Here is a 21,537-nt window from a genome sequence, read left to right as displayed (position 1 = left end):
TGGTCGTGCGATCTGCAGTGGATTAGTAGTATATAATAATCATTCAGTAGACAACAAGATTATTAGTATTCGTTAAAAGAATAAGAAATGATAAAAAGATGTCTTCAATATAATGTTTACCTCCGGGTACCAGGTGACTTCCACTTCCACTTCCACTTCATTGCCGTCGTCAGTTTTACTGGAACTAATTCCATTGGCGAAGCGGAGAAGAACATTATTCAATTCAACTTTCTTGCCATCGTCAGCTGCAATCTGGAGGTTCACCTCTATTTGAAGCGCACTGCCGCATGGCACTGCAACCACATTCCTCGCCAGCTCAAGAAGGAACCACGAGTCGTAATCGGTAGGGGAGAAACACTGACGCGTCCCCTTTGCACACCTGAAGAGGACGCTCCTGTATTTGTCTTCAAAGCCGTCGATACGTGCAGTGATCTCACCACCAATGCCAGCAGTGTTATGCCCATCTTTGAGTCGCAGCCTGACCTGCACTGTGGCCTCCAGGGCATCTGACATCACAACGTAGGTGACCACAGCTACCTCGGGGCGCATGTCTGGAGCGCAGATGGTATGGCCCACGGGTAGTTGGTCGACTTGGGCGGCATACTTGGGGTCATAACAGTCCCATTCCCATTGGATGAGACCACCGGCATCGCCACTGCTGCTACTGGCAGTGGCAGGTGGGATGTTAATTTTAATGGCGAAGCACCCGTAAGCTGAGATGCCTTTGTAGGGTCCAGTCAGTACCAACTCGACCATTCCCTACATGTATGCACTGCTTGATTAATATGGCATGGTTGTAAAAAAGATTCATATAGTAGACATCTTACTATTTCTAATCCTCCCAAGATACACAAAGAAAGAAAAGATAAATTCTGCAAAATTTTCGCAATGATCAAAAACAAATTGCCTTTAATTTTCTATACTCTAGGCATCATCTTACTACTGCATACAATATACTCACAAGAAGCACTAAGAAATAGTGTCTATGACCATATGGTGTTTGAGATTTGTTTGGAGTAAACAATGATAATAATGCCCCCTCACAATAGAGCTTTAGACCTATAAAGTGAGCTAAAATACTGTAATGTTTTTAGAGCTCTAAAGTTTAGAGAAGGGGATCCAAACCGGCCCTAAGTTGACAAATTAGTAAGACATAATATATGTATACCTGTTCTGTCTCCTCTTCTCCTTCCTCCTTCCTATAGATGATCTGGCCTCGTCTGCCGTCAAAGACGACGATTTCCGTGCCTTTGACATGAAGATCAGCATGTATGGCCAATAGCTCCACCCGAGGTCGACCGTGGCCCTGGCATCGTAGATCAAGATCCCCGTTGTCACCGGCCTCCCCGGGTTGGCTAGCAGAGCCACCGCTGCTGTCACCATCACCGGCCTCTCCAGGTTGGCTAGAAGAATCGCCACCACTGCTGCTGGTGTCGTCTCCGGCCTCATCGGCTTGGCTAGCAGGGCCGCTGCCGCTGTCGGCATCGCTAGCCTCCTCTGATTTGCTATCACGGCCGCCATTGCTGCCAGCATCGCTAGCCTCCTCCGATGATTTGCTAGCAGAGATGCCACCAATGCCAATGTTGCAGGCCTTGTTGTGTTGGATTTGTGGGCTCCCATTGCTGCCATTGTTGAATCCCCTTTTACGCTCCCGGCCACCTCCGCTTTGGCTAGGAGGGCCGCCACATCCTTTGGTATTGTGGCCACCTCTGCTTTGTCCAGGAGGGCCGCGACCACTGCCAGTGTTGCCGGGCTTATTAATAGAATCTCCATCGTTGTTGACATTGCCAGGCTTCCCACGTTGATTCTTCTTCTTTTCTACTTTTTTAGCCTGATCACTTGTATGGGTGTTGTTGAGCACGAGGTAAAGAGTTTGTAGCTCCATAATGGGGTGCGGTTGCCAATTCTGTGTGCTCACATTGCTGGCGTACCCTCGGGTCTTCCATGCCATTAGCTTGCTCGACATTTTCCCATGTTCCCAGAAGTTCTCAATCATCAATTGCTTGGCGAATCCCGTGCCGGTGCTCCACCCACGTGAAAAGGAGTCGTGGGGAGGATTCATCCTTGCGGACTCGCAGACCATGACGATCAGGCCCGCCAGTGCCACCCTGGGCCTCAGATCGATACCAGCCACCGGATTTGGGTGGCTCGACAGCACGCGCACGGCGTTCTTCGCAAAATCACGGCCCAAATGAGCCGCCTCCAGTTTGTGCACGGCATGATCATTACTTTTGGCTCCCAGCATGGACATGTAACTGACACCCCATCTTGAGAGTTCGGGATCGCGTCCATTAGTAATTGGGAGCAGTATATTGGTGGCTGCATTCCGGTTGTCGTCGAGCAGCTGGAACGAATCTCCTTGCTGGTTCATGAAACCAAGGACGTACACGTTGTCATCCCTCATGAATAGGGTTGTCCACGACGTTTCCTCTCCCTCCACTGCTTGCAGCGTGACGTGAATCCACCTCGCCGGTTGTTCATCAGCACGCTGCTTGGCCAGCACTGGATGATCTCCAGTTTCGGAGAGATTTGGGTCTTTGTGGCCGCCCAAGATATCCTCGGCCTCTGGATGCTCGGCGAGTTTGCGACGTAGATCCGTCATGAATGAAATGAATGAAATTTCATCTCCGATGGTATACACCAGTTCAGCATGTACTGCAACAATAATTAAATTAACACATGAGAAAAATAACCCAATATATACATGTACATGCGCGCACGCACGCCTAGACCAAGTTATAGTTTTGAACTTAATTTGTAGCAAATTAATTATCCACGTATCGTCTCATCAGAGATATCAATAAATTATTACTCACTTTCGACGTTGTTAAAAGTAAACTAAATTAACTTCGAAATATGCATCAAAATTACTTACATTTGTTGTTTTAGAAAAAAGTCTCAAAACGACCTTTTTTAACATAAACTATATCATTATGAATGCGAGAACTTATGAGTATATCGATTTTCATATTAAATATATGCCTCAAACTATGTTTTGTTGACAGCAAAAATGTTAGCACACGTGCAATGGGCTCCAACATGAAGTTCCTGACGTCAAGACGATCAAGAAATACATTTGAATCATCAAATTTGGAGTTCAAACGAAGAAAGGATGATTTGGGGGTCTGTATGGCTTCTCTGATCCTGTCTGGCAAGGGCCGTTAAGCCCCCCGAATACTGGCTAGGCCAGTTTGCCTGGTCTGAAACCGCTTCGAGTTTAGCTCGGTCCTAGCTCATGTTTTGACGTGGAAAAATTGTAAATTATGTCTTGGATATGTTTCTTAATGGGATAAGGCCATCTCCCTCTCTATATATTGGAGGATCATGGCCAGTTGAGGGATGCAACTTCCAATCGATCAAAAAAACATCTATTACCCTTTTTTATTTACCCTAGCTTTTCCAACCCTTGCTGTTCGGCACGTCTCTCGACGAGATTCGGTGGCGTTCTAGGTGGCCCTTGCCGACCTTAGGACAACCTCAACGTGCCCCTCCCTGACGGATCTTCCCGAGAGGTGTTCTTGAGCTTTTTAGGCGAAGAACGGGCATCGAATCGGCTCTACCAACTGGCTGGTCGGTCTTACTGATCTCGAACGTCCTTGTTGCGTGATAGGTCGTGTGCGACCTTGGACAAGCTAATCTTTGCTGGTGTGTGATCCAAATCGACGTCAACACACTTTTAGGTGACTCCGCTGGGAAAAAAAGATCAATCTACAAGCAACGTGTTTGAAGAACACAACAAGAAGGAGGGTGATCCCACGGATCCGTTCAACCCCGACAATATCATTCATCCTACGACGATTGATCAACTACTAGAGGATCTCCGTAAGATGGTGGAGGAGTAGAACGCTACTAACCTACAAGCCGCTCTTGCAATTTGTTCGCTAGATCGGCGTGGAGGGGTGGCAAAACAATTCAAGGTAGTCAATCAGGTTGCTCATTGAACCACTGCTAAACCCAAGGTAACACCACCCGTAATTAATACATCTTCTGTTGTTACCATGGAACAACTCAATAAAATGATGGCGGATTGTGATGCGGCTATGATAAATACGTTTCATAGTATGCAATACAATGCTAGTCTTAAGAAACCTACGGATTATGGACCTGTTATGCCTAGTGTGTCTGTATTGGTGTCTTCTTCTCGATCTTAAGACCACGAATCCTTCCTTTGGCATGCCGATGAACTACTTTAAGGGTGATAGGGTCAATTAGCCGACTAGAGGGGGTGAATAGTCTTTTCTAAAACTAATTATGCACTGACTAACTGTCGATGTTTCACCACCGATAGCCTGCCACGGTGGTACCCGGGGCAGTTTGTTCGGGCTTCAGCGTATGTAGGACTTCGACGGTAAACGCAAGAGACAGTCGATTTATCCTGGTTCGGGCCCTCGACCGTGATCGAGTAATAGCCCTACGTCCAGTCGGCGTTAGCCTTTGCGTTGGATTGATTGTCAAGTCTCCCCTTCTCTAGGAACCCTGCCCTCCTTTATATAGTCAGGAGGCCAGAGTCCTAGTCGGTTTACAATGAGAGTTCCTAGTAGGATTACAGAATAATACTACTACTAAGATTACATGAGAAGAATCCTAGTTAGACTAGATCTTCTCCCTTCCTTACGGGGTATCCCGTGGGTCCCGCACCGACAAGCCCCCGAGCACTTCATGGTTGAACTCTAGAAGCCTTGTCTTGTTCCTCTAGGTCTTGCAGAGCAGGAACAAGTGTCGCCCAAGTGCTTTCTTGAGTGAAACCATGTAGCGCTTCTTGGGATCTTCGAGTGGTGTGTGCTTTTTTGAAGAAAAAGTACTCCCATCTGGATGTAGCCCCCAAGCCTCTTGCTATTTGGAACAAGGAGCTGGAGGATCTCGTCTTGAAATCGCTCTGATTCTTCGTTGAAGGGCTCCCGAGCATATACCCGGGTTCTTTATCTCGGATATAGCTCGGTCCGGGTTCTTTTTGTCGTGAGGCCTTGAAGTAGTCTGTCTTGAAGAAGTCTTCTTTGTGACGTGCACTTTTTCGAAGAAAAAAGTGCACTCACTGAGTGTAGCCCCCGAGCCTCTTGCTATTTGGAACAAAAAGTTGGAGGGTCTTGAATCTTATGTTTTTTGAAAACTCCTGTGTTGAAGAAGTGTTCTGAGTGATGTGCGCTTTTTTTGAAGAAAAAGTGCACTCACTGAGTGTAGCCCCTGAGCCTCTTGCTATTTGGAACAAAGAGTTGGAGGGTCTTGAATCTGAGTTGTTCAAAGAACTGAAAACCTTTCCTGTTGCAGCCCCCGAGCATATATCCGGGTTCTTTTATTCAAAAAGAACTTGGATACAGGATCTTGGCATATTCTCTAGTAGTCTGCTGTTGTCAGATGTAGCTGTATGGTGGTGGTTGAGTGTAAATGATGTTTGTTCACGAGTTATACAGTGTTGGTATATTCTTCCAAATATGCTCGTTCTTGAGTACTGTTACTTCACGCCTGAGTCCTCTTTCATTGAATTCTGTCTTTTCACTATGTCCTTTGTTAGGTTTGTTCCATTGGTGCTCCCGGTCCATGTGCACCGCTTCTTTGGTCTATAAATACCCTCCTGGTGTGCTGTTTTTATTCATCGAGTATTTTGTTGCGTGGTCTGGAATCTCTGTAGTCATGAATATGATAGTTTGTGAAGTAGAGCAGCCCCCGGGCGTATTTTGTAGTTCTTGTATATCTTGTCGTAGCTGGAGGGAGTCTTGTGATAGGGATTAGAGGTAGACTAATCCCGCAGCGGCATTGTACTGGGAAGTACGTGGTGGTAGTTGGAGGAAGTCTTGTGATGTGGGATACGTTCCTTCATCCAGCAGTTCTGGGTTGATCCTCCTCGCCTGCCCTGCGACTGTCCGGTGCATATCAACACCATATCCAGCATCATATCGGACTTGGGTAGACAGATGCCTGTAGGCCTCCCCTGGTCCATGTTGTCTCGTCGTGCTGTTGATTTCTGCCTTGGATGTACTGCGTTCGTCCTTTGAAGAAAATAGTGTAGCCAAGTGCGGTTTGTTCTACCGAGTAGCAATTTGGAACACGTAGTCGTTCCAGAGCCTACTTGTGTCCGGGTTCCTTTTTGCTACCTTGCTTGTCGTAGTACCGAGTTCATTGGGTCTTGTAAGATGTGTAATCTTGTATTTTTTGAAGCCATTTGTAATGGAAAGAATTTTGTCTTCTGAGTTGTCATTCTTTTTTCTGCTGATGTCCTGGTTGTTTAGGAGATTCCCGAGTTCTTTCTATAAGAACCGGGTTCTTGTGTTCCTTGTGAGGTAACCCTTCGTTGCTTCATGGTTGATGAGTTCTTTTTGTAGCAATATGATGACTCTGCCATGGTGCTAGATGGATAAGTCTGAAATCTGCCCATTGAACTGTGCCGTTGTGTAGAAGCGTTCTATCCATCATTTTAGCTGTGTCAGTTGTGGTGAGAAATGAATCATTGCGTTCTCATGCCGTGTTTAAACGGGCCTGGTGGGCCACGTTTTTATTGCTGTAAAATCTAATTAAAGGCCTTTCTTCTTCTTTTTCTTTGCTGCCCTGCTTTTGCCTTGAAACCCTAGTCTTCAAAACTCTATCGTCGCCATTGTCGCCGTCATCTGAGCGCCGCCGTCTGAGCATCATCGTTTCTTAGTGCTTTATTGCTTTTGCTAGCATATGGGTAGGAAGAAATCAGCGAGCAAGTCCCAAGCAACCTTTGTAGACGAGGAGGCATCGCTTTCTATGATTGAAAATCAAGAATTCATGGCCATGAGGGCTGCTCAGAAGATCTGGCCGGCTCCGACTACGACTGAGGATCAGTTGCGCGAGCTTGTCAGTGATGGTCTGATCTAGGACAAGGAGTTTGCTGAATGGAAAGCTCTAGGCTAGCATCGGGTCCCAACTCCAGGCCCTGGTGAGATTGTTCTTTTTGTCTCCTTTATCCGTGCTGGACACTGCCTTCCTGCTTCTGCTTTTCTTCATCGATTTCTCAGTTTTTTGGGATTAGCTTGAACCATCTTGCTCCCAATGTTGTCCTTCATCTTTCTGTTTTTGTTCATCTTTATGAAACTTTTCTTGGAATTCCTCCTTCTCTTTCTCTCTTTCGTTACTTCTTCCGTCTGAAGCCACAACCCCGTCGCGATGACACCCATGTTCTTGGTGGCTGTGGGATTCAGTTTTGTCAGGGTCTTAAGAGTAAATTCTTTGATAATGACTTGGTTGATTCTATGAGGGATTGGCATGCTGACTGGTTTTATGCCGCCAATATGATTCCTCCTCTTGCTGTTCATTCTAGTTCTGGTCCTGTGGTTAATAACCGATGGGAAAAGAATCCCCTGACAATGGATGGGCTCCAGGCAATCAAGCCGTTTCTTGAGAGGATATGTACTCTGAAAAACAGCAGGGCTTGACCGGCTTCGGTATCGTTTCCAGTTTTCTTCACCGCCGTGTTCAGCCTCTGAAGGAGCGAGAGAATTATGGATTTGAGTACTCTGGGGCGGAGGATCCTTCTCGTATGGTCCCTGCCCTTGAGTTGACTGATGAGGAGGTGCTCGAGCGCCTTCAGAAGATGTTGAAAGGAGTAAGCGTCGTTCCGCATGCTATCCTTGAGTATTGTGCTAACAACCCGCCTCCTGCTGTGAGTTGTTTTTTCTTATGTGGGAACTTTTTGTATTTCCTTTGCTGTCTCTACTTTTTTGCTTAATCTTTCTTGTCTGGTTGTTTTACTCTTTTATAGGAATTGGGGCGTAACTTTGTTGATCCGAACCCCCTTGATGACTGCCCTGCCATTGTGGAGACTAGGGATAGTCTTGTTGGGGCATCTTTAACGAGTAAGTTTCAAACCACCACGATGTTTCCTGGTGTTTCTTCCGCAGTTCTTGACGCATATGTAGAGTATGTTCCTCGTCCAGTTCCTCGAGGTCCTCATAGTGACAGAAAAAGGGGGAGAGCGGATTGTTCTTCTTCTGGTTTGTCTGCTACCAAGAAGTCTCGCCAATCGAGTACTCGTCTAGGTACTCAAGTTGTAGGTAGCGTGCTCCTAGGTGAGCATAGTAATATGTTTTGTCTTTTTGTTGTCTGTTTGTGCCTTTAACCGTGTACTTTTCTCCTTTTTCAGATGGCACTGTGGTTGCCTTGTTTGAGAGTGAGGTAGATGAGGATGAGGATGCGGCCCTTGACATGCGTCGGTGAGTTGTTTTCTTGTTTTTTGTTGTTGAACACCTCTTTTTGTTCTAACTTTGGCCTTGTTCTCTTGTAGTAAGCGGTCGTCGAGCTCGACTTCTTCTGGGGCTCCTGTACCGACCACGCCACTCCTGTCGTAGAGTGGTGGTGATATTTTTGCTGCTATAGTTCCCCCTCTAAGGTCTTCTGTTCATCTTGAGGGCTTTATGAAGAAGAAGATAGCTAACTGAGTGAATCCTGGTTATGTTTCTTTGCTTCTGTTTTCCTTTTTTTCTGATTCATATTCTTATCGTCAAGTTTCCTTATCATCTTGCAGACCCTTGCCTTCCCTTAACCCTCAGTCGACCTCTTGTCAGTCCTCTAGTGCGCCCGTGTGTACTGAGTCTCAGGACCTGGAATGTACGGTCGGCGAGGTGGCTGTGAAGGAGACAAGGTTCCCTAGTGATCACGCTGCTGCGCATTTGCTGATTCCGGGGGTGACTGTGGCCATGGCGGTTGATTCGTCTGTGGAGGTAGTCGGGGCTTCCTAGGATACGGCCCTGGTCTTGCCTTCTTTGCATCAACCGGCTTCTCCCTCTGCTCGTCGTGGTACTGGTGGTCAGTGTTTGGATGATGATGTGTTGCAACAATTCGATGCCACTTATCGGTTGTCAGAGCTGACCACTGACTGGGGAACCTTTGCGACTTCTTTTGGGGAAAAACTCCAGGTAAGTTTTTCTAAAGTTCTTTCTTTGGATGTGCGTCTTTCTTCTGTTCTTATGTCTTGTTTTTCTCTCTCTCTTTTTGTTTAGTCTTTTTCTCGGGATCATACCAGCTTCTTTTTCTCGTCTGAAACCGAGAAAAAGTTGTCTTCTGAGGTTAGTGCCATAAAAATAGAGCTTGATCTCTGTCGGGCCGAGATGGAGGCCGAGCGTCAAACGCACTAGAGGGAGGAACAGGCTCTCCATGCCCGGGTGGTTGAGGCAGAAGAGCGGAGGGATGTTGGTGTCTAGGAGGCCTTGAAGAATGTGGAGGCCATGAAGAAAGAGTGCAATGGTATTGTGGGTTCTTTTTTGTTTCCTTTTGTATTCAAATTTCCCTTTCTGCTGACTTGTTTTTTGGTGCCTGGTCTAGCTCTCCGAGTTAAAAAGCAGAAGCTCTCAGAGGGTGTTGAGGAAATGAAGATACTTGTTCGCAATAATCACAATAGGGCTAAGGAGGTAATTACTCGTGCTGAAGAAGAACTCGCGCTTGCTAAGTTGATTAGGCATGGAGCTGATAGGGATCTTGTGCAGGCCCAAAAAACTGTTGAAGTCTTGACTGGTAAGTTGACGACAGCTACTGAGAACTGGAATGCTTTGTGGAAATCATTTCGGTCAGTGGCGGACCTTCTTCAGACTCCAACAGATGATGGTCAATCTTGGGCTCAGTTTATTCCCAAAGTTCCAACCCGTTTCCCGGAGTTCGTGAACAGGTGCGCCCAACTATGTACTAGAAACGTTCTTGCCCAGGTCCGGGTTCTTGCTCCGGAGGTCCCCTTGTCCAAGATTGCAGAGGAAGCCGAGAGTCAAGAATATCTAGATGCCATTGAAAAGGTGGAGCCTGAGGTCGAAGATTTAGCCAGGAGGATTGTGGATAATCTTAATATTGATATTTCTTCTCCTGATGACGATGTTTGATGTAATTGACCTTTGTACTCTAGCCTCCGTAATAGGATATTATACTTCTTTCTTGAATGAAGATTCTTTATTTTTGTTGATGTCTTCTTTGCCTGGATGTCTTCGCCTTGTTTATTCTTTAAATGAGTTGTCCAAGTGATGAGAATTTTTTCCGAGTAGTCGTTTGTTGGTCGTGGTGCGCATCCACGGTTTATGGTGGTCGTGTTGTTTCATCCATTGTAGGATCGTTCTTTGATAGGTCGAGCGTTTGTATGGCTTTTATCTGCACCGTGTAATCAACTCGATATATGTAGATCGTTGTGTTGACAAACTTTCTTGATTTGCCAAGTGCTTGTATGGCTTTCGTCTGCGCCGTGTAAACAACTCGGTATATGTAGATCATTGTGTTGACAAACTTTCTTGATTTGCCGAGTGCTTGTATGGCTTTTGTCTGCGCCGTGTAAACAAATCGGTATATGTAGATCGTTGTGTTGACAAACTTTCTTGATTTGCCAAGTGCTTTCGTCTGCGCCGTGTAAACAACTCGGTATATGTAGATCGTTGTCTTGACAAACTTTCTTGATTTGTCGATTGCCTGGTCCGTGTAAACAACTCGGGGTAAGTAGATCCTTGTCTTGACAACCTTTTTGTTCTTGTTAGTACTGAAAAGACTTAGGACCAGCGATCTCAACTATCTTCAGCTTCTTCTTTTTAGCTTTTTTGCTTAACTTGAGATGTGGCCAGCATCTGGCCCTTTCCCTGGTTGTAGAAACATCTTAGGATCGGTTCAGGTGTTGGCTTATCAGCTACCCTCATCGGCAGGCTCAAGCATCTTTTCAGCTCTTTTGCTATCGGCCGGTATGCTCAGGCATAATTTTAGCCATTTTGCTTTTTGGTTCGGGTGTTAGCTTATTAGCTACCCTCATCGGCGGGCTCAAGCATCTTTTCAGCTCTTTTGCTCTCGGTCGGTATGCTCAGGCATAATTTCAGCCATTTTGCTTTTTGGTTCGGGTGTTAGCTTATTAGCTACCCTCATCAGCGGGCTCAAGCATCTTTTTAGCTCTTTTGCTCTCGGCTGGTATGCTCAGGCATAATTTCAGCCATTTTGCTTTTTGGTTCGGGTATTAGCTTATTAGCTACCCTCATTGGTGGGCTCAAGCATCTCCTTTTGCTCTCGGCCGGTATGCTCAGGCATAATTTCAGCCATTTTGCTTTTTGGTTCGGGTGTTAGCTTATTAGCTACCCTCATCGGCGGGCTCAAGCATCTTTTCAGCTCTTTTGCTCTCGGCCGGTATGCTCAGGCATAATTTCAGCCATTTTGCTTTTTAGTTCGGGTGTTAGCTTATTATCTACCCTCATCGGCGGGCTCAAGCATCTTTTCAGCTCTTTTGCTCTCGGCCGGTATGCTCAGGCATAATTTCAGCCATTTTGCTTTTTGGTTCGGGTGTTAGCTTATTAGCTACCCTCATCGGCGGGCTCAAGCATCTTTTTAGCTCTTTTGCTCTTGGCCGGTATGCTCAGTGGAAACAACTGGGGGAAAGCCATAATAAGACATATGTTGTCGAGGAACACCATCTTTATTGATCATGAACGTTGATATGCTTAGTAAAAACAACTGGGAAAAAGCCATTATAAGACATATGTTGTCGAGGAACACCATCTCTGTTGATCATGATCGTTGATCTCTTGTGGCTTGTATATATATTCTTCCTTGAGTTGTTTTCATGCGTAGAATCTTCTTAGTTGGCTGATGTGCCATGTATTGTTGACTTCTTTTCCATCTTCAGTTATCAACTTGTACGTGCCTGGTCCGGTGATTTTTGTGACAATAAAAGGACCTTCCCATGGACTGAGTAGTTTATGGCGTCCATCAGTTTTTTGTATTCTTCTTAGTACTAGGTCTCCGATTTAGAGTGATCGAGGCTGGGTATTCTTGTTGTAGTGGCGTCTTAAACCTTGGAGGTATCTGGCTGACTGAAGGGTAGCGTTTACTCTGACTTCTTCTATACTGTCGAGTTCTAATCTTCGGGTGTGTTTTGCTTCTCCTTCATCATATTGTTCTATCCTTGGTGACGTCCAGATCAAGTCGGCAGGTAGTACGGCTTCCGATCCGTAAACTAGGAAGAAAGGTGAGTATCCGGTGGCTCTGCTTATTTGAGTTTGTAGCCCCCATACTACTTTGGGTAATTCTTCAATCCATTTGGATCCATAGTCCACTAGTTCTTCATACAATCTTGGTTTCAATGCGGCTAGTATGAGTCCATTAGCCCTTTCTACCTGTCCGTTGGCTTTTGGATGTGCGACTGATGCGTAATCTATGCTGAAGCCGCAATCCTGTGCCCAACTTTGGAATTCTGTAGCTGTGAAGGGAGAACCCAAATCTGTGATGATTCGATTGGGCATGCCGAAGCGGTGCATAATGTCTTGGATGAATTCGACTGCTTTGGCTGCGCTGTATTTTGTGAGTGGTTTGTATTCAATTCACTTGGTGAACTTGTCAATTACTATAAAGATGCACTCGAAACCGCCCTTTGCTTTCTTGAGAGGTCCTACTTGATCTAGCCCCTAGCAGGAGAAAGGCCAAGCAGGTGGGATGCAGATGAGATTGTGAGCTGGTACGTGAGCTTGTCTTGCGAACATTTGACAACCTTTGCATTTTCTGACAAGTTCTTCTGCGTCTTTCAAAGCGGTTGGCCAGTAGAATCTGGTGCGGAATGCTTTGCCGACTAGTGTTCTTGAGGCGGCATGATTTCCACAGCAACCTGAGTATATTTCGTCTAAGATCTCTTTGCCTTTTTCAAACGAGACACATTTTAGGAGTACTCCTGATGATGTGGCTCTTCTATACAGCTTGTCCCCTACTAGGACGTAGTTCTTGCTTCTGCGAACAACTTGGGTAGCCTCCTCTTTATCTGCTGGCAACTTATTCTCTTTGATATAATCAATAAAAACCTGGGTCCATAAGGTGGTGATTACCAAAATCTGGGTGCCTTTAGCTGGGAGTTCAGGGGTTATCTCACCGGGTTGTTTGATAGAGGGAGCTGATAACTCCTCTATGAATACACCGGGTGGGACCTTCACCCTGTCCGATCCGAGCTTGGCGAGGACATCTGCTGCAATATTAGAGTCACGCAGGACATGTAGAATTTCTAATCCTTGAAAATGTTTTCTGAGTTTTCGTATTTTAGCACAGTAAGCGCCCATGTTTTCTTTGGTGCAGTCCCAATCTTTGTTGACTTGGTTGATGACTACTGCCGAATCATCGTATATGAGCAATCGCTTGATTCCGAGGGTAATTGCTACTCGGAGCCCGTGGATGAGGGCTTCGTATTCTGCTTCATTGTTTGTAGCTTGCCATAATATCTGAAGGACGTACTTGAGTTGTTTTCCGTTTAGAGAAATGAAGAGAACGCCTGCACCGGCTCCGCCTAGCTTGAGTGATCCATCAAAGTACATCTTCCAATGGTCAAGGATGGTATTTGACATAGGTTGTTGAATTTCTGTCCACTCGGCAACGAAATCAGCAAGGGCTTGAGATTTAATTGCCTTCCGTGGGGTAAAATCGATATTGAGAGCACCAAGTTCAACTGCCCACTTAGATATGCGCCCTGTTGCGTCTCTATTGTGTAGGATGTCTCCGAGTGGGAAATCTGTCACCACGGTAATCTTGTGGCTTTCAAAATAGTTGCGAAGCTTGCGTGAAGTGATCAGGAGGGCATAGAGTAGTTTCTGCACATGTGGTACCGGATTTTTGATTCTGACAGTACTTCGCTGATGTAGTATACGGGGCGTTGTACTTTATATACGCGCCCTTCTTCTTCTCTTTCTACGACTATCGTTGTGCTGATCACAGTAGAAGTTGCTGCAATATACAACATCATGTCTTCGTATTTCTTTGGAGGTGTGAGAACGGGAGAGGAGGTGAGGTATGCCTTAAGTATTTTGAAAGCTTTGTTGGCTTCTTCTGTCCACTCGAACTTGTCTGTCTTATTTAGTAGTTTAAAGAAAGGTAACCCTTTTTGGCCGAGTCTTGATATGAAACGATTGAGGGCCGCCATGCAGCCTGTTAGTTTCTGCACATCTTTGACACTTCGAGGAGGGCCCATCTCTGTTATGGCTCGAATTTGCTTGGCGCTGGCTTTGATTCCACGATGTCTGACCAAGAATCCAAGTAGTTGTCCTGAAGGAACTCCGAATACACACTTGTTTGGGTTCAATTTCTACCTCCACCTTTTTAGGTTTTCGAAGGATTGCTTTAAGTCTTCAATTAGTGTGTCCAGGTTCTTTGTTTTTACTACTACGTCATCCACGTATGCCTCTACGTTTTCGCCGATCTGTTCACCAAGGCACGTTTGGATAGCTCTTTGGTAAGTGGCACCAGCATTCTTGAGTCCAAACGACATGGTCTTGTAGCAGTAGGCGCTGAACGAAGTGATGAAAGATGTCTTGCTCTGGTCTTGTTCCCTTAATGCAATCTGGTGATATCCTGAATAGCAATCAAGAAAGGATAATAGGGCAGATCCTGCTGTTGAATCAACTATCTGATCAATGCGTGGCAACCCGAATGGATCTTTCGGGCAGTGTTTGTTGAGATCTGTGTAGTCGACGCACATGAGCCACTCGTCCATATTCTTTTTTTGTACTAGAACTGGGTTTGCTAGCCAATCTGGATGAAGGATTTCTCTGATGAATCCGGCTGCCATTAGCTTTGTGATTTCTTTTTTAATTGTTGCCTTCTTGTTGGGTGAGAATCGTTGGAGCCGTTGCTTCACAGGCTTGGAGCCTTCATTGATATCGATTCTGTGCTTAGCCAACTCTCTTGGGACACCTAGCATGTCGATTGGCTTCCAAGCGAAGATATCTTTGTTGTCCCGAAGAAAGTTGGTGAGCGCGAGTTCCTATTTTGCCGAGAGGTGGGCGCTGATGGTTGCCGTTTTGGAGGGATCACCGGTGCCCAGGTCGATTTGCTTGACGTCGGCTTGTTTTGGTGGTGCGAGGATGCTGGGCTTTTTAGCCGGTATCTCTAGTTCTTCTGGGCTCATTTCTGCGGCAATAGTGGCTATTTCTTTTCTACTATTGGTGGCTTGTGCTTTGGCTGCAATTTGGATTGCCTGAACGTCGCAGTCAAAAGCGCACTTCAAATCACTTCGAAGGGAAAGGACACCGTTAGGCCCTGGCATCTTAAGCAATAGGTATGGGTAATGTGGTATCGCCATGAATTTTGCTAGTGCTGGGCGCCCGAGGATTGCGTGATATGATGAATCGAAGTCTGCAACTTCAAACTTGATGAACTCTGTACGGTAGTTTGAGGGAGTTCCAAAAGTAACCGGTAGAGTGATTTGTCCAAGTGGCATGGCTGCCTTGCCGGGTACTATCCCGTAAAAAGGGATGTTCGTTGGTGTAATCATCCCGGCGAGTTGTAGTCCCATCTTCCTTAGCGTTTCTGAAAAAATGATGTTGAGTCCAGCTCCCCCATCGATTAGTACTTTTGTGACAGTCATATCGGCGATAGTTGGATCTAGAACCAGTGGGTAATGGCCTGCGTTTCCTACGCTAGTCCATTGGTCTTCTCTTGAAAATTGGATTGGATACTGTGACCAATTGAGATATCTTGGAGTAGCCGGTTCTGCTGCCATGATGGTTCGTAGAGCTAGCTTTTCTTGATATTTGCTTCTGGAATCTAGGGCCCCGGCGAAGATCACTGCTACTGTCCCCCTGGATTTTTGGAATCCCTTGTCTTCGTGGTTGTCTTCATCTTTTTTCTGATTGTCTTCTTTAGTGTTTCTCTTACTATCTTTTCTTGTGTATCGATCATTGAAGGTGTAGCAATTCCCGATGGTGTGATTTCCTTTAGGGTGCCAGATACAATGCATGTTTTCAATGTCGTCATACCTTCTGGGTTTGGAAAACTTCCTTGATTTGTCGGCCACCGCTATGGTGTTGTCTGGTTCACATTTTCTTTCCTGATGTATGATGTTTCGATGATTTGGCTTGTCCGGGTTGCCTCGGTTGTTTCTATCCAGAAACCTTTCTCGTGTCTTCTCCTCTGCAGTAATTATGTTTTCTACTGTACGTCTGAATTCTTCATTGTTTCTCGGGTTTTCTTTGCAAAAGTCCTGAAATTGCCATCTAGCCATGATTCCGTGAGAGAAAGCTTCGATTACTTCTCGTTCGGTGATGTCATGTACTTGAGCACGTAGTTCGCCAAATCGTTAATAGTAATTTCTGAGACTTTCGCCCCCTTTCTGCTTGAGTCCTTTTAATTATGCGTGGGTGATGGGGTGCGTAATGATACCCATGAAATTTTCACAGAAAACTCTTTGCAAGTCCTCCCAATTTCTGATTGACCCTGGATTCAATTTGTCGAACCATTGGAGGGGCATGGTTTCTAGGGCCATGGGATAGAACAAGGTCTTGATATCATCATCTCCTCTGGCTAGTTCAATCGATTGCGAGTAAATCCTGAGCCACTGCCTTGGTTCGGTCTTGCCATCATATTTAGAGTGGTTGGACGGCTTGAACTTGTGAGGTAGTTGTATTGAAGCAAGTCCGTTTGCAAAACAGGGGAATCTATCGTACGTTCCGGCTTCTATGTATTCTGATTCAGCACCCCCTTCTAGCCAACTGTTGTTTTGGTGAGAGTAGTTCTGCGTGGCTGTCTGAATATGTACTTTCCTTTTGATCTTTCTTGGTTGTTCGACTCGGTAGTTTTGACTATGGTCCCTTCTACTTTCTCTGTTGTGACTTCCACTTGGTCCAAGTCTCTCGAAAGCGGACTTCCTTTGACTTTGATCTTCCTGCTCATGAGATGTTGACCTGGCAGGTAGTCTTGAGCGGGTCCTTCCGTTGTGCATCCTTAGGACCGTTGATAGGAGAAAGTCCCAGAGCTGTTCCTATTTTTCACTGGGATGTGAGGTCGCTCCGAGTTTTTCTAGTGCTTCTCGGATCCTATTGAGGGGTGTATTCACCGCGCGTCTTTCTTCGACTTCTCGTTCTGATTTTCTTCTATTGTACTTGGCCAGATCTGACTCATATCTGATCCAAGCTTCCTTGCGCTGCCTAGCACGGCGTTGACGTCCTTGTTTCAATTTGTTTTTTCTTTCTCTAGCTTGTTTCTGATTCTCGGTCTCACCATCGTGCCCCTAGGTAAAGGGTGATATGTTGGACTCAGATTCATCCGATGACCTGATATCGGGTGCTTCTAGGGGGGCCAATGGTGATCGAGGACGGTGAACCATGAATACTTCTCGTGCGTGAATTGTTCTATTATCGGCGTCGGTTTCCACACTGTCGGAGTTGTTGATAACTTTAGTAGAGGCTTCAAGGTCGCAGATCGAGTCTCCTTCTTGGTAGGGTAGAATTGTTTTTGTCGTCATGACAACTAGTCGGGTACCGCTATCCTCAGGAACAGAACCTGGCCAGTGGACGATGAAGTCTTGAGATGTTATAGTTAGTACGAGACCTTCCTGAGCTCCTTTCAGTGGCATTCTAAGCACCGGATCGAGGGATCCTTCAGGCTGTGCCTGATAAGATTTTGCCATGTTGTGGAGTCCGAACGGAAAAGGACCTGACTTCTTGAAAGGACTCTGAGTGTACTCTGAGTTGTATTCTTGATAGGCCGAGGCTGCGTTCTGGAACCCTGCCGGAAAAGAACTTGGTTTCTTGAAAGAACTTGGGTAAGACTCCATCTTGGATGCAGAGCCCGAGTTTGAGTCAGATGCGCAAAGCCGCGAAATCTGAGTTGGATCGAGCTGCGTGAATCTTCCGGCGAGTTGATCTGTCGTAGTCGTCGAAATAGAAAGGTCTTTATGGTGGTCCGAATCTTCGAGGAGACGGCCTTGGAGCTTGCCATTGTCGCCTGCCTCGCAGATCCATGAACTGAAGATGAAGGTTGATCCCGTCGAGAACATCATGTTGTCGAGGTCCGTCGAGCTCTCGGATGCAAATTCGCTGAAAGCCCTTACCTGGCGCGCCAGCTGTCGATGTTTCACCACCGATAGCCTACCACGGGGGTACCCGGGGCAGTTTGTTCGGGCTTCAGCGTATGCAGGACTTCGACGGTAAACACAAGAGACAGTCGATTTATCCTGGTTCGGGCCCTCGACCGTGATCGAGTAATAGCCCTACGTCCAGTCGGCGTTAGCCTTTGCGTTGGATTGATTGTCAAGTCTCCCCTTCTCTAGGAACCCTGCCCTCCTTTATATAGTCAGGAGGCCAGAGTCCTAGTCGGTTTATAATGAGAGTTCCTAGTAGGATTACAGAATAATACTACTACTAAGATTACATGGGAAGAATCCTAGTTAGACTAGATCTTCTCCCTTCCTTGCGGGGTATCCCGTGGGTCCTGCACCGACACTAACCGAAATAAATACGAAAATAGACTAATCGGTCTAGTCAAGACTACACCCCTCTATCTATGTTCACAAGTACCTTACAAAGATCCTAATTTAGCAACTAAGGTGCCGAGCTAGAGAGAGCTCACCTACACAAGTCTCGTTGGCAAGGTCACACAAATCTAAGCAACTAGTACAACAAAACACACCAGGAGCTCCTACTCATACTAGTTAGCAAAGCGCACAAAGCCTAAGCCACACTAACACTACTCAACTAGCAAAGCTACACAAGCTAAACTAGAGAGCAACAACTACTTAGTTACACAAACTAAGCAAGGCTACTTAGCTACACAAGAACAACAACACTAGCACAAGTATGTACAAGTAAAACAAGCTAGTGATAAGGATTGCAAACTATTGACGGTCATTAACCCTCAAAATAAACCATCAATATAACATGAAAAACTGAATAAATATGATCACCAACATAGGCATAGGGGTTTAAACTAACAAATTCCACAAGTGTTGGTGAATATGTGTCTGCAGGAGGATTTAATCATAAAACAGGCAAAGTGGACCTATCCGTCAAAGCAAATCACGATCATTAGTGACGAAACCGACTTAGAGGACCTCCAATCCACCATCCAGGACAGATCATCAAAGATCGGGCCGAGAGGAGCCTGGGTGGGGCCGGCCAGCCCATGGGGCCCGCTGGTCAGCCCCCCGCTTGTACGTCGGTGCTCCACCGCCTTTAAGGATCAATCTTAACCGTGTATCAAGGTCGGTTCTTAAATTTATCGTGTGCGAACAATGTGGTTCTTAAATTTATTGTTGAATTAATAATGCTTATGTTCCTTAGCCATTTTAGTCTATGCTTAGCACAAATTGACGGACTAGTGTGTGCGTAGTACTTTTTACAAGAAATACAAAAAAAACAGGGATCAGCGGTGTGGCAATGATATATCATATCATAAAAAATGCAATAATATTTTGAAAATGGTCATACTTTAAAGGATTGAATGCACACTTCAAAGAAAAGGGATTACCGTTGAGCACGAGGTAGATATAACGTAGCTCTGAGTCGGGGCGCCGTTCTGCATAGTGTCCTCTCTTCCAATGCCTCATACGCCTTGACATCTCTGCATATTTCCACACGTAATCTGTCATCAATTGCTTGGTGAATCCTGTCCCGGTGTCCCAGCCACGTGCAATGGCATCGTGCACAGGATTCATCTTTGCGGACTCGGAGACCATGAACTTCAGGCCCACCAGTGCCAGCATGGGTGTCATCTCGATACCATCCACCTCGTGTGGGTAGCGCGACAACAAGCGCACGGCGTGCGTGGCGAAGTTCTTGCCCAGCCTCGCGGACGTAAGCATATCCATGACTTCCTCCTCCTTTCTGACGCCTAGTATGCTTTTGTAGCTGTTGCCCCAGCCTAGAAATACTGGCTTGTATTCTTGTGGGAGGATCCAACGGGCGCTTCTCTTTGGGTCGGCAAAATCGTAACAGACTCCAGACTGGTTGATGAATCCGATCACATCCACATTGTCATCCCTCATGAGTAGGGTTGCCAATGAAGACGATTCCTCGCCCTCCACCACTTGCAGTTGCAGCTTGATGCGAATCCACCTCACCGGTTGTTCAGCACGCGGCTTCGGGAGCAGTGGGTGTTTTCGGCTACTCGAGATATTTGGGTCCACGTGGCGATCACAGATATCCTCACGGTCTTGGTGATCAGCGAGGATGACACGTAGATCCTTTATGAATTCAGTGAACGACGACCTTTGATCGTCAATGGTGTACGACAGTCCAGCTGGAGGTTGATCCTCTGCCATTTCGACGTCCTGCAGTTGTGATTTATTAGTTACTAGTGTTTAGAATAGAGTGCTTTGATCGTAAAGCAAGATACTCAGACAAATAGGAATGTAATCAGTAGTTTCATTAATCTCTATTTGCGAACGAGGGCTCATTCAGCGGTGCGCCAACCACCGGCATTCACCAGGGTCTTTATCCATCTCCTATATATAGCCACAAGCGCACATATACGAGGGTGCTTGGTTTCCGGCCACAGCACGTTACGCCACAAAGTCTGGCAGCCACAGATATCGAAGTGACTGTTTGGTTGGTGGATACGCGTAGGCAGCCACGGAAAACCGTAGTGCAAATCCGATGGAATCTCGCCACACTTTGTGGCGGCCATTTTTTTCCGCCCCAACTGCAGCAACCAAACAACCCCTACATGCTAATATGCCACAATGGTCAAGTGACATGCCGGTCACGCTCGGAGTCTTGTGATCTTTGGATACCTTTTAGCTGCGTTCGGTATCTATGTGTAGTCAGTGGCGGATGCACGTTCAACCTGTGGGGTTTTGATTGCTGGATCCACCACTGTGTGTAGTTGTAGGTTTGTGTGTGTGTGAGGTGTGCGTCGAACCGGTGTGTCCAAGGGACGTGTCCGTTAAAAGAAGGAAAACTAACAATGAATTAAATGCCTTTGATGTTTGGCGCACAACATGTACTGTGGTCGCTAATCCCTCGAAATGTTACCTTCACTGGTGCTTCCTGATCTGCTGCAGCATCACAGATTCCCAGCTTGCCAATCGCTGGCCTACATCTACTTGCTGGAACCCCCGGCCCGACCTGCAGCTCACCGTCACCGGCCGACTTCACGTCCAACATCTCCTGGTCAGGCGTATCTCCCATGGTGAATTCCTGTGCCAGTACATGAATTTAGTTAGTTCCTGCTACTACTATTCACTGAGTGATAACGGGTAAACCTAGAATTTAGACCATGCATGTTTGTCTTTACCACAGCTGTTGCAAAACATTAATTACCCAGTGTTGCATCAGAATAATCATTGTTTGCCATATATTCTCCTTATATACTCCCTCCCTCGGTCCCATAAAAATTGTTACTCTTCCAAACATTTTTTTTATTTTGACTAAATATATAGATGAAAATATTAATATTTAGAGTTTAGTATCATTAGATAGATAATTGAATATACTTTTATAATAAACTTATTTGACGATACAAATATTACTAATATTTTCTAAAACCTAATCGAACTTGAAAAATTTCGACCAACATATTTCACAGATGGAGTATACCTTACGGTAGCTCAACCTTGTTACTAAGGTGGTATGCGCAGGGAGAAAGAAAAGCAGCAGAGGTGCAATACAATGCAGCACCTGTGCTAGACATGAAAATTTTGGCACCGAAGCTTGAGTTGGCAACAGGTTCATAACATGAAAAATCATTTTCTTCTAGAGAAAACCAAAGAAGACCGGCACCACCTGCCAGAGTGCTGGGAAAGACCGCAAGAGACGGATACAGTGGAAAGATTGTTTTATACTTGATGGTTTCCTATACATTAGAGTGAAATTTCCTAAGTTAGAC

General features: G+C 45.9%; 1 protein-coding gene across 1 annotated transcript; it reads right to left on the bottom strand.

Annotated features, from left to right (window-relative positions):
* Positions 1 to 260: 260 nt before the first annotated feature.
* On the bottom strand, positions 261 to 20,840 carry LOC136479420 (uncharacterized). The gene is made up of 5 exons (XM_066477295.1): positions 20,685 to 20,840; positions 19,180 to 19,981; positions 1,169 to 2,655; positions 380 to 759; positions 261 to 264 (listed from the first exon to the last, which is right to left on the bottom strand). Exons 1-5 carry the CDS (start codon positions 20,838 to 20,840, stop codon positions 261 to 263), a joined length of 2,829 nt encoding a protein of 942 aa, XP_066333392.1.
* Between the last annotated feature and the right edge of the window lie 697 nt (positions 20,841 to 21,537).

Source organism: Miscanthus floridulus, chromosome 9, assembly GCF_019320115.1.
Source record: "Miscanthus floridulus cultivar M001 chromosome 9, ASM1932011v1, whole genome shotgun sequence".
Lineage (NCBI taxonomy): Eukaryota > Viridiplantae > Streptophyta > Magnoliopsida > Poales > Poaceae > Miscanthus > Miscanthus floridulus.
The sequence above is the reverse complement of the archived record's forward strand: the minus strand, read 5'-3'. Positions and strand labels throughout refer to the sequence as shown.

Coding starts and splice junctions, on each gene's coding strand:
- LOC136479420 (XM_066477295.1), bottom strand. CDS start 20,840: ATGGGAGATACGCCTGACCAGGAGATGTTGGACGTGAAGTCGGCCGGT. Junction 2,656..19,179: donor TATCTACCTCGTGCTCAACG/GTAATCCCTTTT, acceptor TTATTGTTGCAG/TACATGCTGAACTGGTGTAT. Junction 760..1,168: donor GAGAAGAGGAGACAGAACAG/GTATACATATAT, acceptor GCATACATGTAG/GGAATGGTCGAGTTGGTACT.